We start from the raw sequence: 16,679 nt of genomic DNA, 5'->3' as shown, positions 1-16,679 counted from the left end.
AGCTGCAGTAGTTATTCGGAGATGATGAGGCTTGCACAGGATAGAGTAGCATGGAGAGCTGCCTCGAACCAGTCTCCAGACTGGAGATAACAACAACAACAACAACAACAACAACAACAACAACAACAACAGTTTTAACGGGTCATCAGATTCAGAAATGTCAGCTATGTAATTTGTAGAATAAATTTAGTCTGAATGTGGTCTACCAATATTATTTGGTTATACATGACATACATACTTCCCTACCACGATATTGAATGTTGTTCAACACTACTAGATTTGGTGTTAATGGTAGGATGCGGAACAGAGTGTAAGACATATCTTTATTCACAGTGTGTCAGTGTTTCGTACTATGAGTAGTAGATTAAGTGCCTTTGCATAGGGCTATGAGTGAATAAGTGTCTGGATAAATATGATCATGCAAATATTGTTTAACTATGTGTTGATGTGTTGCTTTGTTCTTGCAGATTATTTTTTTAACATCACTTGTATACTTCTGAGAAGTACTAGCAGTGGTGTAACTTAGGTAACTGGCTCCCAAGGCATATTTTGGCTTTGTGACTGTCTTGAATACATGGATCACATTGTGATGGAAGGAAAGCACCTCAGATTGACAGCAAATTGCACTTTGTGGCTTTATGAGGATGGCAACAAAGAACCATTAAATACACAAAGGCCTACTTTGATAATATTTCACATTTAACGATATGAATACTGGACATGATCCCAGATTTCCAAAAATATTTTTGTTTTCAAAGATAAGCATTCAAATAACGACACATGTCAACAAGGTTTAAGTGCAAGTCTTGGCCTGCTTAAGACTAAAGAAGACTGCACAATTGACAAAAGTGAACATATGGTGAAGATACATTTGTTTGGGCACGCTATATGCAACCCATTATCAGGGAGGTCAGTTGTGCCCCAGGCCAAGGGTTTTTGTTTTAACAATCACAAGTTTTTTAAATGTTTTGGCCATTCTCGGGTTACATGCTGCCCAGCCAGAGCTAGCATCTTATGTCACAAATGGTGATATGTACATGTGTACTGTGTGAATTATGGGAAAATATAAAGCAGAGTGTACTTTCTCTCTACCTTATGTGGAAGGGTTGTGGGAAGAATGGTTGGTTGTGTACGTATGTGCAGCTTGGTGTTCTTGTTTCATGTTTACCCAAAGAATACTTAAGAAACAAGAAAATGGGTAAAGTTGCAACCATGTTTCACGTTCATTGTTTCTGGTGACATCACCCGCCATCAGTGCACTTAACAAATATGGCTACAGAATTATAAAGAGTCAAAATGAATTTACTGCCTCAGTGCAGAAAATCATAGTGGAAAGTTTCAGCATGTGTTAAAAATTCCAGTGAATGGCATCATGAAACAGACTGAACAGAAAATACAAACAAAATGCAATTATTACCATTCAGACTAATATTCATTGGGCACAATACAGTTTTGAAACATTCGTGTAGCTGTTGGAAACTAAAAGCTCACCATTAATCAACCATGCAGAGAGAATCATAGAGGTCTTGAACCAAGCAAAGAATTTATGTTGCACTTCTGTGGATCTTCATTGCAATATGGTGCAGACAACATCGGACTGTGATTGTGATGGTTTCATATCCTGCTATGAATCAAACTAATAGGTCACATTTTGTTCCCTGTAGTAATGATTTGCAGGAATGCTGGATTCTGGTTACGTGGGGGTAATGAAGTCTGTTGGTTCCTTTCAGTATTGCCCTCTGCTCATCAGTCAATTTTTATTGCATAAAGTGGGAATTTGAAATTTTTGTTTAAATGGTGGTGTTAAGGCAGTCATTGGTAACCCAGATTCTTCTGGTATAAATCTCAGAGCCAATTAATAAAATAAAAAAAAATTGTGAATAGATTGAGGCTATCTTGGTAGTTAGAACCCAACATGTTTTCTTGAATGTAGGGTCATTGATATATGTATAATTAACATCAGGCAGACCACAGGGAAGTGTTTAGGACCCTTACTGTTCACATTGTCTGTTAATGGCCTGACATACAATGTTAATAGTAACCTCACACTTTTTGCAGATGATGCAGTCATCTATAATAAAATATTGTTCTATTTCATTAACTGCATCCAGAAAGGTACCCAAAGTGACACTACAATGTGTGCATATTGAACAAATGTGTGAATGTATTTTAGGTTTGCTTGATAAATAAACTAACCTGGAATCCTTACTCTGAATGGAGGCAGACTTTCTCAAAATTAAACACAGTGTCAGTATATTCTGGAGCTATAGTGACCCTGACAGTGTATGGCCATGTTTCTGAGTATTATTTTTTTTAATCTAGAAAAGAAAATTGGTGAAAAGTTTAGAAAGGCATATAGAAAATTGTGTCATGCTGTGAAGCCCATCGTATAAACTCTTTATTTTTATTACAATAGTGATACATTTGAGGAAACTTTAGAAACATTATTAAATTGATGCATACAGTTGTATTACTAACACAAAACTGACGTTTCATGAAGACATTATCAAGAGCCATAAGACATTTTTTACCCCTTAAGCATTGTTTGCTCTGTTGAGAAGATTGCACTGATGTTACAACCAGGAACTCATTAAGCATTGTCTTGTTGGAATATAGTAGCAAGTGTTCATAATGTTAATGTTACTGAATAGTGCTGTTCTTAAAAAGTAAATTCCATTTGTATTTTTTTATCCTTAAGCACTTCGGGATGGAAATGAGGCTACGTCAGTGACTATCACATACTCTCATTGATCAGCGGGTCTTTAGTGTATTGATTTGTTTTGAAAGTTAACTAACTTTTAGAAAGCTAACAAAATTTTTAACCATAAAATGTCTTCTTGTATCCAAATGCACCATAGTAATTAATAATATCAAAATTCATAGTGGAGAACACAGTTTTGATTACTATCAAGACCTCTTGAAGCTATATGCAATATTTTTTTCCTTTGTTGTAAAAGTATTAACTATTATTAAAACAACAAATTAATCAATTTATCACAGATTTTGGCTCACTGTGAACAGTTTGATTTTTTTGTGACAATACGTAATTATTGAAGTTATTACAGTCACTGGTACTGAGAAAGAAAATTTTTCTTACAGCACAGACGAGGATGCACGGCAGGCAATGCTTTCTGATGGAGGCAAGATCAAGGAGGTGAAAATCAAACTGCTGCTCAGCTCCCGTGCTGAAATGCAGAAGGTCATTGAGCACGCTCGCCAGCAGTCGATGTCGTTACACAGCTTTATGCAGATGCCTGCACCCCCTCTGTCTCAGGCTCTCAGTACACTTATGGGCTCCCTCCCAGGAGCAGCTCCAGGTGCTGGAGTCAATATGGGCATGAGCATCTCAGGAGGAGCACTGTCAGGAGCTGCAACTCTGGGGCTTGGGGGAGGTGGTATGGGGCCACTAGCTGCTGGGACTGTACCACCACCCACATCAGTGGCAGCCGCCTTAGGTATAGCTCCACCACCGCACCATACACTTTCTGGGATGCAACCACCTCCACAGCAGCCACCACTGCACCAGCCACCACCACAGCAGCAGCCACCTCCAAATCAACAACAGCCACCGCAGCAGCAACAGCAGCATCAGCAACAGCAGCAGCAGCAGCATCAGCATCATCAGCAGCATACGTCAGTGCCAACATCAACTACAGTGCCTTTGTCACATTCACAGCAAGTAATGTCCGGACCTCTCCTCGATACTGTGGGGCTTGACCCCAAGACTATGGGCCGCACACCACAACCAGATGCTGATACTGCCAGCACTGGCAGTGGCCGTGATCGTGAACGATCTCGTAAAGACCGTTCTAGGTCCCGTGAAGGTGATAGGCGCAAGGATCGTGACCGCGATCGTGAAAGGGACCGCCATCGTGATCGAGACCGTGAACGTGCAGGGCGTGGACGCAGGGAGCGATCTCGCTCCAGAGAACGGCGCAGTCGTCGTGATCGTCGTGATAGATCACGTTCTCGTTCCCGCTCTCGCTCTCGTGACAGGAGGTAAGTTGTATTTCTATTTCACCTCTTTACTACCCAGTTATTGTGAATGCTTCCCCTTCTTGTTCTCCTCCTCGTTTTTTATTGCTCTCTATATTAGCCAATTTATTACATGTTACTGCCCATATTTTCCTTTGTCTGTCATGGTCCTATTTCCTATGCCTATATGAAAGAAAGGTGCAGCAACTGTCAAATGTTCATTTTCCACTTAACATGCAAGCTTATATATGCTTATGGGGTAATTTTATTCCAAGTTCCATAGTGCTGCAAGAAATGAAGACTTCGTTTATAATAAAGTCCAGTCACTAAATATGCAGATGGGGCTAATTGAAGTAAACAGTGGTTTAGACATTGCATTTATATTAAGGCTGAATACTTTTAAATATCTTAGGCTCACTGTGTTGTCAATAAATAACTGTTTGGGAGGATGGTCTGTCTTAACGCAATTTGTTAGTCCTTAGACTGAGCATATTTTGTCAGAAACTGCAATGACAAATGTTAATTTTGAGCTGCTGGAATTAAACTTGTCAGGCAACCTTTAACAAAATTCTAAACATCGAGTCTTTGAGGATTTTCCTGTAAAATCTTATAAAGAACCTCCGCTACAATCTCAATAGTATACTGAGTATGCTTGTAAATGTTCCTGGTGTCTTCATGCCTGGGTTTCACCAAGTACTCGGAACATTTTTAACTTCAAGAGAACTTTATTTGTGTATAAATTCATTCAGTCAACATATCAGCATGGCCATGAGACCTCCAGATGACAAATACAAACAGCCATTGTGACAGTAATTTCCACTTCTAGGTACAAAAATCTTAGAAAATATTCCTACTGAATTACTCATTTTGTTATGGCTGGAAATGTCTGAATGCCATGTGGAGCACAACATTAGATGCTCTTTTACCACTTTTAATGACTGATCACTGTTGAAAGCTGCATAGCTGCATTAGTAACTTCAATTAGTGCCCTATATGTTGTTATACAGGGTTGCTTGATTTTGGTATTTGTGATATAAAATCAACAACTGAAAATAGTGTTTATTTGTTTTACATGTTCTCAGCTGAGTTGTGGTTTTGCATTTTCTGGCAACCATGATACCTTGACTTACCTTTCTTCCCCACCCCTGCCCTTTTCTTCCACCCATGCCTCATACTGCAGTATCAGCCATATTTCCCGTAATGCCCACCTCAAGCTCTGCATCTTACCCTCTCATTACTCATTACTCGTGTCCCTTCTCAGATTTGCAAGGGGGTTATCCTCTTCACAGTAACTGGCTTTTAACTACAGTCTTTATTGATTTCCATCGGATGTGCAGTATCTAAACATTACATTGAAAGTACCCCCTCCTGCTAAACTATTTGCTTAATTGTTTAAACTGTATTATTTTGTAGTTCATACAGGAGATGATTTTATTTTCATGGATAGTGAATAAATTCAGTCTGTTTTGAAAGTTGTTTATTATTTCCCACCTTCTTTTTTCCAAATGGTTATAATTTGGTTCCAAGATGATATTACTGCCTTTATTGTAGCTGCCATGCACATATTTCATGTTTTGTCTATTTTTGTGTCATTATCTTTGCAAAATATGTTGCAGACATGTAGTTACTTGTACACAGAGAGAGAGAGAGAGAGAGAGAGAGAGAGAGAGAGAGTGTGTGTGTGTGTGTGTGTGTGTGTGTGTGTGTGGTGAACTCAAACCGACAAGTAATAATTAATTTTTATAGCAGCAGGTCTCACAAACGTGGTGATGGAGATTCAGATAAAGAGCAAAATGGTGGACCTGATGTAGTCATCATGGGATCATATACTAAAGAAACAACACCAGTTGCCACCTCTGCAGCAGTTCCAGAAACTGCCAAGCTGGCGCCAGCATGGGAAACTCAATCTGGTGTGCAGATAGTTGCAGAGATAGATTCACGGCGCCTGCAGACACAACAGCCTCAGGTACCACAACATCAGCAGACTATGCCAGTAGTTGCACGTCGTCCCCAGGCTGCACCAGCGGGCCCCTACAGTAGTGGTGCCCTCACTGATAATCCATATCTGCGTGCTGAACTTGCTGCTGCGGCGGTAGCTGCCAGAGCACGTGGTGAAGCATGGGCTGCACAACAGCAGCAGCAACAGCAGCAACAACATCAACAGCCACAACAGCAAGCAGCTGCCAGGGCTCCTACAGTCCAGGCGGCAATGCCATCACCAACAGCTGTCAGTGGAAACTCTCGCTTCCAAACCATGCAGCAGCGTCCCTATCCGGGAACTAATGTGCCAGATGCTGCCAGTGGAGAAGATTTCCTGCAGAATGACTATGACCATGTTGGTGGTGGCGGAGCTGTGCTTGGACGAGGTGGAGCAGCCTTCCGGGGTGGCAGTTCTTATCGAAGACCAGGACCTGCATACCAGGGCCCTGTGGCAGGGACAGGCAGTGGCAGAGGCACAGATCGTGGGCTTATTAATGCTCCAGAGCGGAGAACATTAGCCGGGGCCTATCAGGGTGACAGAAGGTGAGAGCAAGTGTTTTTACACTAATACTGATATGAAATATTTGTTAACTGGATGCAAATAAATAAGTCTTCCTAAATTTTCTTCACTTCATGGGACACCGAATGCAAAGATGGAACAGTGAGGCACATTGACATACCAATCCTACTAACTCTTTTTCTACTTTCTTACTTAGCATGCTATACTCATCTGTATCATTGACATTGCAAACACAACACCAAGTACTCATTTGAGAGAACAATATACATTCAATATGTATAACAACATTTTGTTAGTGACTCAGTTTTGAACTCCAGATTAGATGGTAAGCAGTTTTTGTATATGGTAGTTAGGAAATTTGGTATAAAATGCACTAACTGATTTGAAGGTTGTTATATGTTTCTCACAGCAGTGTTGGAATTGATGTCTTTGTTTACACCCTTCAGAATTCTGGAAATTTGATACTAAGAGGATCTTAAGGTTAATACAGCATTTAAACTTCAAGTTTGTCAGAATGTCAAATCAAACATCTTTCAGCCATCTAATTTCCAAGCTGTTATTTTATAGGACTACCAGTTTCAATGATATATTATGCCATCTTCAGGCTCCCTGACCAATGTATAGATTCCTACTACAGTTCCAGTCAAAATGGGGGCCAGCGTTCAAAGACTGGTGTCTGTAGATTTCTGCTTGATACATCAAACATCGTCTGCTGACTGTTAGTCAGAACTGAGGTTGGAGTTTTCCTACACATTGGTCTGATGATGGCATAATATATCGTTGAAACTGGTAGCCCAATAAAATGACAGCTTGGAAATTAGATGGCTGAAAGGTGTTTGATTTGACATTCTGGACTGAAGAGCTGAGTCCCACAATCATCTCTGAAAAGATGGATATACAGAGACAAGTTTGTCACTTTTTCACATAAGTGATCATTTTCTAATGTGACATACGAACATACCATCAATGAGATTGCAGTATGCATTGCTGTTTGAGTTAAATGCTTCCTCTTCATCCTCCAAATACTCTTGACAATAAACAACATTAAATCACAGTGTGACAATGGTCCTGCCACTAGGTCCTGCCACTTGACTTAGCTGTTACTGTTATAGAATGTTCCCTCACTCCTAGAATCTTTTCCTGTGCTGTGAAATAATGTTGCGAGTGAAATTCAACTTCTGGCCTATCTTACGCTAACTGTGGCCAGTCTCTAACCTATCAGTGATCCATTGATGCATAATGTCATCTGACTGCATTGGCTGCGTCATCCAGATTCCTTATAATTCAAATAGTGTGTACAAAATGCATGCATCATATAATAAAACTCTGCATAATGGACTGTTGCATGAACACTAATTGGTCTCTTTAAAGGATCCCACACATTTTTGTGTTATTGTGCTATAGTTTAGTCCACATAATGTTAACAATATGCTTTTGTTTCTGGATAATTCAAGCTTATGTGCATGAGGAGAGATTTTGTTTGTGTTCTGGCTGTTGTGGTATGCAGAAACTATTTTCTTATTGTCAGGTACATTCACGTAAATACTCAGGACTGTTGAATGAAGAAGACTGTGGATTTGTCTATAATTAGATTGTTCAGACAAAACTCTTTATTTATGCACACTTAACATTATATGTAGTGTAAACAGACCTTCCTTTACAGGTTTTAGTGGAAGCTACCTTCTCACAATATTTTATTTATTTATTTTATTTGAGAATCTGGTTAGCTGCCTTAAAGAAATGTAGTGAAATAACTCACTTATTCACCTACCCTGTAAGATCACAACTCTCATTTCATTTGTGATAAATTTCTTGAATATTCATTGAGAGATTAAAATGACTTTTATAATTTATTGAGACCTTTTTTTCTCCTCAGGGGAAATTACCGTGAACAGGAGTATCATCGAGGTGGTGCTGATCGCTTTGATGGATTCGACCGTGGAGCAACAGCTGGTAGTAATAGCTATGGTGGTCAGCTTCTTTCCCGTCCACCTGGTTTTGGTACAGATCGTTTTGGAAGGGACAGGTTTCCTAACTCACCTGGAAACTATGAGCACAATAGAGTGTCTCATTCAGGGCTTTGTGTAGAGATTAGACACATGCCACCAGAGGCGAGCTATGTTGATGTGAAGCGTTTTTTCTCAGGCCTATATGTTGCAGGAAATGCGATTAAAATCATCAACGACAACCATGGAAATCGTGTTGGTATGGCTTATGTTAGATTCACCAAGGGAGAAGACAAGGAACGAGCACTTTCCTTCAATGGGAAGCCATTACGTGGCTCACTTGTGGAAGTTCTGCATCTTGATGATGATATATTTGAAAAAGCCATAGACTCTTATCGACCACCTCGAGAGTCCAAACAAGCACGTGGATCAGCTGATAATCCAGATGGTCGCCCTGACTTGGAACAGTTCGTATGCCTTCGGGTGTCAGACTTGCCACCATATGTTAAGGAGCAAGACATCTTCAAGCTCTTTGAGGGATACACTGTTGTTGAAGTGGTTATGTCAATTACACCAAGAGAACTGACTGGTGCTAAGGACTTTAAAGCTTATGTTAAGTTCAGCAAGCATGAGGATGCGAAAAAGGCTCTATACTCGTCAAATAAACACATTATAGGACATAAGAAAGTAAGTGTGTGGCCTTGCCCTGTGGACGAGTTAGTGGAAGCTCGAAAACAGCAGAATGGATTTGATGATGATAAGGTGACTGATATGGATGTAGAGGAGGAGGTTCCTACAGCTATTGCAGAAACTGTGACAACAGAGCCTCCCCCAGTCAGTGTTGCGCCCCCCACCCACAGTTCATCTTCAGCGCCTCCTACATCACAAATTGTATCATCTGAAAGTCCAAGTGCGTCACCAGTGACTACAGCACAAAGCAGTACCACCAACAGTTCCACTGTTACTTCGTCTCCTGCAACAATCTCCCCTGCAACGACTACTGCATCAGTTACCACTGCCACGAACCAAGGGCCTACACCCACACCAGCACCTTCACAACAGCCACTGCCCATAGTGAACACAGATTGTGCTCTCTTGCAGGTATGTGGTGTTTGTTTAATACGCTAAAAGTCTCTCTCTCACTGTATGTGTGGCATATCAAAATGTTCAGTTGTTAGGCCTGTATTACTTTGTTTGGGCAAACTGTTGATCATGAAGTACAATAAATCTAATTTGAATCTCAAATACTAGTAGTATTTCAAATATTTTCATTTTAAATTATGAAACTTTGCACTTCCAGGATTTAACTAGGAAGACTATAGCAATTTGGAATTCCCTAGATGAAATCTGATGTGTAAATTATCAAGTTACATCACAGTAAAACATTTCTGTAATGCACATAGCACAATATACTTTACACATCTGTGTGAAGGAAGCATTATGTGATGGTGTCCCAGTAATGTTTCACATAGCCCTAGTAGTTACAGGTACAACCATTTCAGGTGTGAAATCCACATGTGAAAAGGAATATTGTGACACTTATGTGGATTTTTTCACTGAGCCATCTTATGAGTTTCAATGTTTTGTATGATGGCTCAGTAACAAAAGGTTTGCATTATTCCATTTTACATATGGATTTCACTTGTGAGTAACTAGTATGATTGTGTGAAACCCACATTAGGGATGCCATAATATGTTGCTTTTCCATACACACGTGTGGGGATATGCCATGCTATATGCATCACAAAAATATTTTACTGTTATGTACCTTGATAATGTCCAAGGAGTTACCTTTAGCTGAGTACTAAATAATGATATAAAGTGGTTATTTTTACTATAAAACAGCCACATAGTAAAACAATTTCTCTCAAGAAATTCACAGTGGCTGTGGATGCATACATACAAATGGCTACTAATGTTGCCACTGTATTACCTAACTGCCATTGACTGAATGAATTTCACCAGTCACTTTTTAGAAAGAGAAAAAAAACCCAGCCCCTTTGGATTAATGTAACTATCATTATCATTAATAATATTAATATACCCTATTGAAGTTTGTATGTGATTTAGGGCCTATTCAAACATCTCTGAAATATTGTTGCCTGATATATGGGTGGCTGTAATCAGGAGCCAAAGCTTAGCTACTAAATTTTGTGCCAAATACTGTCGCGGAAAACAGTGTTTAGGTACTGTTGTTGATAGAATATGTGCATCAATAACAACCTCACTCTCCATTTAAAATCCTCTCATATCTTTAAAGGATGTAGATATATTCATAAAAATTATAGTTCTGAAATGTTTTCACAACATTGGTTTGACTGAAAGAGTTGCACATAGCTACAGTAAAAATATTAATTTATTCTTTGTTGTGAAACAATAACAACATAATCTAGCTTAGTGTGAAATTAGCACCAGCAGTAATACAGTGTATAGGAAACATTTAGTGAATGTGGAGTCCAGTAATCTGGTATCACTAAAGACATTTAATTTGGAACTAAATAAGATAAACAAAATGAATTTGTACATATAACTAGGCACAGAATGGAAGATACTTGATTTTCTTCTTCTGTTTTCCAGGGCCTGCCACCAACTACAACAGACCGGGAAATCTTGGACTTCTTCTCAGATGTGGGCCTTGTGCCACTTCGCATTCACATAATGCTGGACAAGTATGGCAAAGCTAATGGTGATGCATTCCTTGAATTTGCAACTACACCCGAAGTTGCACGTGCACTTAGTAAGGATGGAACTTTGCTCGGCCCAAACGAAGTTCGTGTTCAACCTGTGTCTCGACTTGAACTGCAAGAAGCACTTGGTTGGCAAGTCCCTCCTTCAAGACCACCTTCAAGAGGACCTGTGCGTGCTGCCAGACCTGGCCTCTTAGGTGCTGCACCAGGAACTCCGCATCGCCCACAGCTGTTGCCCCGCCACAACCCTCATCACCCACATCACAATCCCCACCATCCCCATCACCCTCTTGGACCCCCTCATCACAATCCTCACCACCCTCACCATCCACAACATGTAGATGCATTTGGAAAGCCAGGTTGTGTTCTTGCTCTCGAAAACATTCCATTTCGTGCAGATATTGATGAAATTCTTGATTTCTTTGCTGATTATGGAGTAACGAGGGAGAATGTTATCAGACGATATACAGAGGGAGGTATGGTAACAGGTGACGCTCGTGTAGCACTTCCCTCACCTGCTGAAGCACAGCGAGCTCTGCGAGAACTTCGTTATTGCAAGATGCGAGGACGGCCTATATTCATGAAGCTTTACTGATGTTGTGAGTGTGACCTAGTGGGCTGTGTGGACTTGGCTGAGAATGCGGAACTAAAAACACAGTAGAAACAATTTCAAGTGTCTGTGGAGTCTGAATCAAGACATGTTCTGCCTAATGTAATGTGAATTTTTTTCTTATTTTTTGATTAATGAAACTGTATTCAGATCTGAACGAGTGCAAGTAGCCCACTATACTAAAATATTCACTATATAATGTCCATTCCCCATTGATTGGATATTATTTTCTTTGTCAGTGCCATAGGATTTATACGGGTTTTGAAATAAGTGAATCCAAGTATAAGAACATAAAAGTTTCGAAGTTTTGTATAGTAAGGAACAATTAAACCACTAACATAACAAAATGTGGTTTTGATATTGATTAAATAACAGTATAGTGTTTGTAAAAAAGCTGTTTTCCATTCATTTTCCTCTTGATTAATTTGATGTGATTTGTTTTCACTTGCCACTTGGGATATCATAAACTGATCACTACAGACTGCTTTGAAGCTGGAGGCTAATTCATTTCAACCATCTTCTGTGGGCCTGGTTTAAAATGAATAACAGGTTGCTTGTGATTATAATGCCTTTAAAGTTTACAATATTTTTTCACATATCATGATTTGTCTTTTTAACGATCTGGACAAGTCAATGTATTATGTTAAAAGTTTCAATTTTTTGTATATGGGCATGCACAGACAAATTTAGTTTAAGGTATGACATTAAGAGAAAAGTCAATGTAAAGAAGAAGAAAAGGGGAGGGGCAGAGGCCAATAATATGACATTTTAAATACACATACTTTTGTATATTAATCACTGCATCAGACTGATAAGTAAGTTCTAGTTATTAGTTTCACAGTAGTTTCAGCATAAAAAGTGTTAGTGACACTGTGATCTAGTATCATTCCAAGTGTGTTTGACATATTGTCATTTATCATTTGTATTTTTTGTTACATAAGATTTTAGAATGTTTGTACATATAACTATGTATATTAGTGTGTTTGTGTGTGTGTGTGTGTGTGTGTGTGTGTCTGTGTCTGTGTGTGTGTGTGTGTGTGTGTGTGTGAGAGAGAGAGAGAGAGAGAGAGAGAGAGAGAGAGATAGTATTGATAAATGTGGATGTACAGTGAATGTAAATAATGAACATGTAAATAACTAAAGAAAATTTCCTAACTGGCCACTTTTTGGTCCAAGGATACCACATAAGTTGTTTGCAAAGATATCCTCATTTACTTTTCTTTGTAATGTTTGATAACATTTAGGGAGTGCAGCAATAACTGAGTTGTTACTTGTTTACAGTGGCACATCTCAAGTAAAAATACCCAATAAATCTTCAAAAAATGATAAATTGTATTTTTATGTGTAAGTAAATACCCAATATTGTTTTTCAACTGGCAGAAAACATTTAGTCGTGGAAACATGTGAAATCATAAAAGGAAAGTCATTCATGTCTTTAGACTTACATGAGCATTGCCCCACTCTGTTGTGCATCAAACTGTGCACAATCTACATTTTAAACTCATACTGACCATTTAATGTAACAACACATGAAAAACTACAAAATGTTATCTCCCAAGGTAAACCTGTACTTAGATAGTTGCAGGTAGTACATTCATGAGAAACATTGACATAAAATGTGGTTCTTTGTCCAATTGTTACTTGTCTGCACACTACCCTTTTACACTTGTGTAACTGAGTACTTACATCTTTTCTTAGACTAAAAAAGGTGACCTAGTTGGTCTTGAACTACAAATACAAATGCTCTACAAAATTAGATGGAAAATATTGTCCAAGGGCTGTTAAAAAAGTGTTAAACTCATATATATATATATATATATATATATATATATATATATATATATATATAAAAAGAAAGATGATGAGACTTACCAAACAAAAGCGCTGGCAGGTCGATAGACACACAAACAACCACAAATATACACACAAAATTCAAGCTTTCGCAACAAACTGTTGCCTCATCAGGAAAGAGGGAAGGAGAGGGAAAGACGAAAGGATGTGGGTTTTAAGGGAGAGGGTAAGGAGTCATTCCAATCCCGGGAGCGGAAAGACTTACCTTAGGGGGAAAAAAGGACAGGTATACACTCGCGCACACACACACATATCCATCCACACATACAGGCACAAGCAGACATATTTAAAGACAAAGAGTTTGGGCAGAGATGTCAGTCGAGGTGGAAGAGTAGAGGCAAAGAAGTTGTTGAGAGACAGGTGAGGTATGAGTGGCGGCAACTAGAAATTAGCGGAGATTGAGGCCTGGCGGATAACGAGAAGAGAGGATATACTGAAGGGCAAGTTCCCATCTCCGGAGTTCGGATAGGTTGGTGTTCGTGGGAAGTATCCAGATAACCCGGACGGTGTAACACTGTGCCAAGATGTGCTGGCTGTGCACCAAGGCATGTTTAGCCACAGGGTGATCCTCATTACCAACAAACACTGTCTGCCTGTGTCCATTCATGCGAATGGACAGTTTGTTGCTGGTCATTCCCACATAGAATGCATCACAGTGTAGGCAGGTCAGTTGGTAAATCACGTGGGTGCTTTCACACGTGGCTCTGCCTTTGATCGTGTACACCTTCCGGGTTACAGGACTGGAGTAGGTGGTGGTGGGAGGGTGCATGGGACAGGTTTTGCACCGGGGGCGGTTACAAGGATAGGAGCCAGAGGGTAGGGAAGGTGGTTTGGGGATTTCATAGGGATGAACTAACAGGTTACGAAGGTTAGGTGGACGGCGGAAAGACACTCTTGGCGGAGTGGGGAGGATTTCATGAAGGATGGATCTCATTTCAGGGCAGGATTTGAGGAAGTCGTATCCCTGCTGGAGAGCCACATTCAGAGTCTGGTCCAGTCCCGGAAAGTATCCTGTCACAAGTGGGGCACTTTTGTGGTTCTTCTGTGGGGGATTCTGGGTTTGAGGGGATGAGGAAGTGGCTCTGGTTATTTGCTTCTGTACCAGGCCGGGAGGGTAGTTGCGGGATGCGAAAGCTGTTGTCAGGTTGTTGGTGTAATGTTTCAGGGATTCCGGACTGGAGCAGATTCGTTTGCCACGAAGACCTAGGCTGTAGGGAAGGGACCGTTTGATGTGGAATGGGTGGCAGCTGTCATAATGGAGGTACTGTTGCTTGTTGGTGGGTTTGATGTGGACGGACGTGTGAAGTTGGCCATTGGACAGGTGGAGGTCAACGTCAAGGAAAGTGGCATGGGATTTGGAGTAGGACCAGGTGAATCTGATGGAACCAAAGGAGTTGAGGTTGGAGAGGAAATTCTGGAGTTCTTCTTCACTGTGAGTCCAGATCATGAAAATGTCATCAATAAATCTGTACCAAACTTTGGGTTGGCAGACCTGGGTAACCAAGAAGGCTTCCTCTAAGCGACCCATGAATAGGTTGGCGTACGAGGGGGCCATCCTGGTACCCATGGCTGTTCCCTTTAATTGTTGGTATGTCTGGCCTTCAAAAGTGAAGAAGTTGTGGGTCAGGATGAAGCTGGCTAAGGTAATGAGGAAAGAGGTTTTAGGTAGGGTGGCAGGTGATCGGCGTGAAAGGAAATGCTCCATCGCAGCGAGGCCCTGGACGTGCGGAATATTTGTGTATAAGGAAGTGGCATCAATGATTACAAGGATGGTTTCCGGGGGTAACAGATTGGGTAAGGATTCCAGGCGTTCAAGGAAGTGGTTGGTGTCTTTGATGAAGGATGGGAGACTGCATGTAATGGGTTGAAGGTGTTGATCTACGTAGGCAGAGATACGTTAGAAAGATGATGAGACTTACCAAACAAAAGCGCTGGCAGGTCGATAGACACACAAACAAACACAAATATACACACAAAATTCAAGCTTTCGCAACAAACTGTTGCGAAAGCTTGAATTTTGTGTGTATATTTGTGTTTGTTTGTGTGTCTATCGACCTGCCAGCGCTTTTGTTTGGTAAGTCTCATCATCTTTCTTTTTAGATATATTTTTTCCACGTGGAATGTTTCCCTCTGTTATATATATAGACACACACTTCCCCCATGAACCATGGACCTTGCCGTTGGTGGGGAGGCTTGCGTGCCTCAGCGATACAGATGGCCGTACCGTAGGTGCAACCATAACGGAGGGGTATCTGTTGAGAGGCCAGACAAACATGTGGTTCCTGAAGAGGGGCAGCAGCCTTTTCAGTAGTTGCAGGGGCAACAGTCTGGATGATTGACTGATCTGGCCTTGTAACATTAACCAAAACGGCCTTGCTGTGCTGGTACTGCGAACGGCTGAAAGCAAGGGGAAACTACAGCAGTACTTTTTCCCGAGGACATGCAGCTTTACTGTATGATTAAATGATGATGGCGTCCTCTTGGGTAAAATATTCCAGAGGTAAAATAGTCCCCCATTCGGATCTCCGGGCGGGGACTACTCAAGAGGACGTCGTTATCAGGAGAAAGAAAACTGGCATTCTACGGATCGGAGCGTGGAATGTCAGATCCCTTAATCGGGCAGGTAGGTTACAAAATTTAAAAAGGGAAATGGATAGGTTAAAGTTAGATATAGTGGGAATTAGTGAAGTTCGGTGGCAGGAGGAACAAGACTTTTGGTCAGGTGCTTACAGGGTTATAAATACAAAATCAAATAGGGGTAATGCAGGAGTAGGTTTAATAATGAATAAAAAAATAGGAGTGCGGGTTAGCTACTACAAACAGCATAGTGAACGCATTATTGTGGCCAAGATAGACACAAAGCCCATGCCTACTACAGTAGTACAAGTTTATATGCCAACTAGCTCTGCAGATGATGAAGAAATTGATGAAATGTATGACGAGATAAAAGAAATTATTCAGGTAGTGAAGGGAGACGAAAATTTAATAGTCATGGGTGACTGGAATTCGTCAGTAGGAAAAGGGAGAGAAGGAAACATAGTAGGTGAATATGGAGTGGGGGGAAGAAATGAAAGAGGAAGCCGCCTTGTAGAATTTTGCACAGAGCATAC

At 40.5% G+C, this 16,679-nt stretch overlaps 1 protein-coding gene across 1 annotated transcript in view; it reads left to right on the top strand.

The window, feature by feature from the left end:
- Positions 1–12,800, top strand: part of LOC126260824 (RNA-binding protein 12) — a 106,099-nt gene extending 93,299 nt beyond the window's left edge. Inside the window, exons 4-7 of the mRNA XM_049958211.1 lie at positions 3,100–3,999; positions 5,722–6,498; positions 8,352–9,522; positions 10,999–12,800. Coding sequence (XP_049814168.1) covers positions 3,100–3,999; positions 5,722–6,498; positions 8,352–9,522; positions 10,999–11,703 — 3,553 coding nt within the window. The 3' untranslated portion in view covers positions 11,704–12,800. The remainder of the gene's footprint in view (positions 1–3,099; positions 4,000–5,721; positions 6,499–8,351; positions 9,523–10,998) is intronic.
- Positions 12,801–16,679: the final 3,879 nt, after the last annotated feature.

This window comes from Schistocerca nitens, chromosome 5, assembly GCF_023898315.1.
Source record: "Schistocerca nitens isolate TAMUIC-IGC-003100 chromosome 5, iqSchNite1.1, whole genome shotgun sequence".
Taxonomy (NCBI): domain Eukaryota; kingdom Metazoa; phylum Arthropoda; class Insecta; order Orthoptera; family Acrididae; genus Schistocerca; species Schistocerca nitens.
This window is presented reverse-complemented; position numbering and strand designations above follow the sequence as displayed.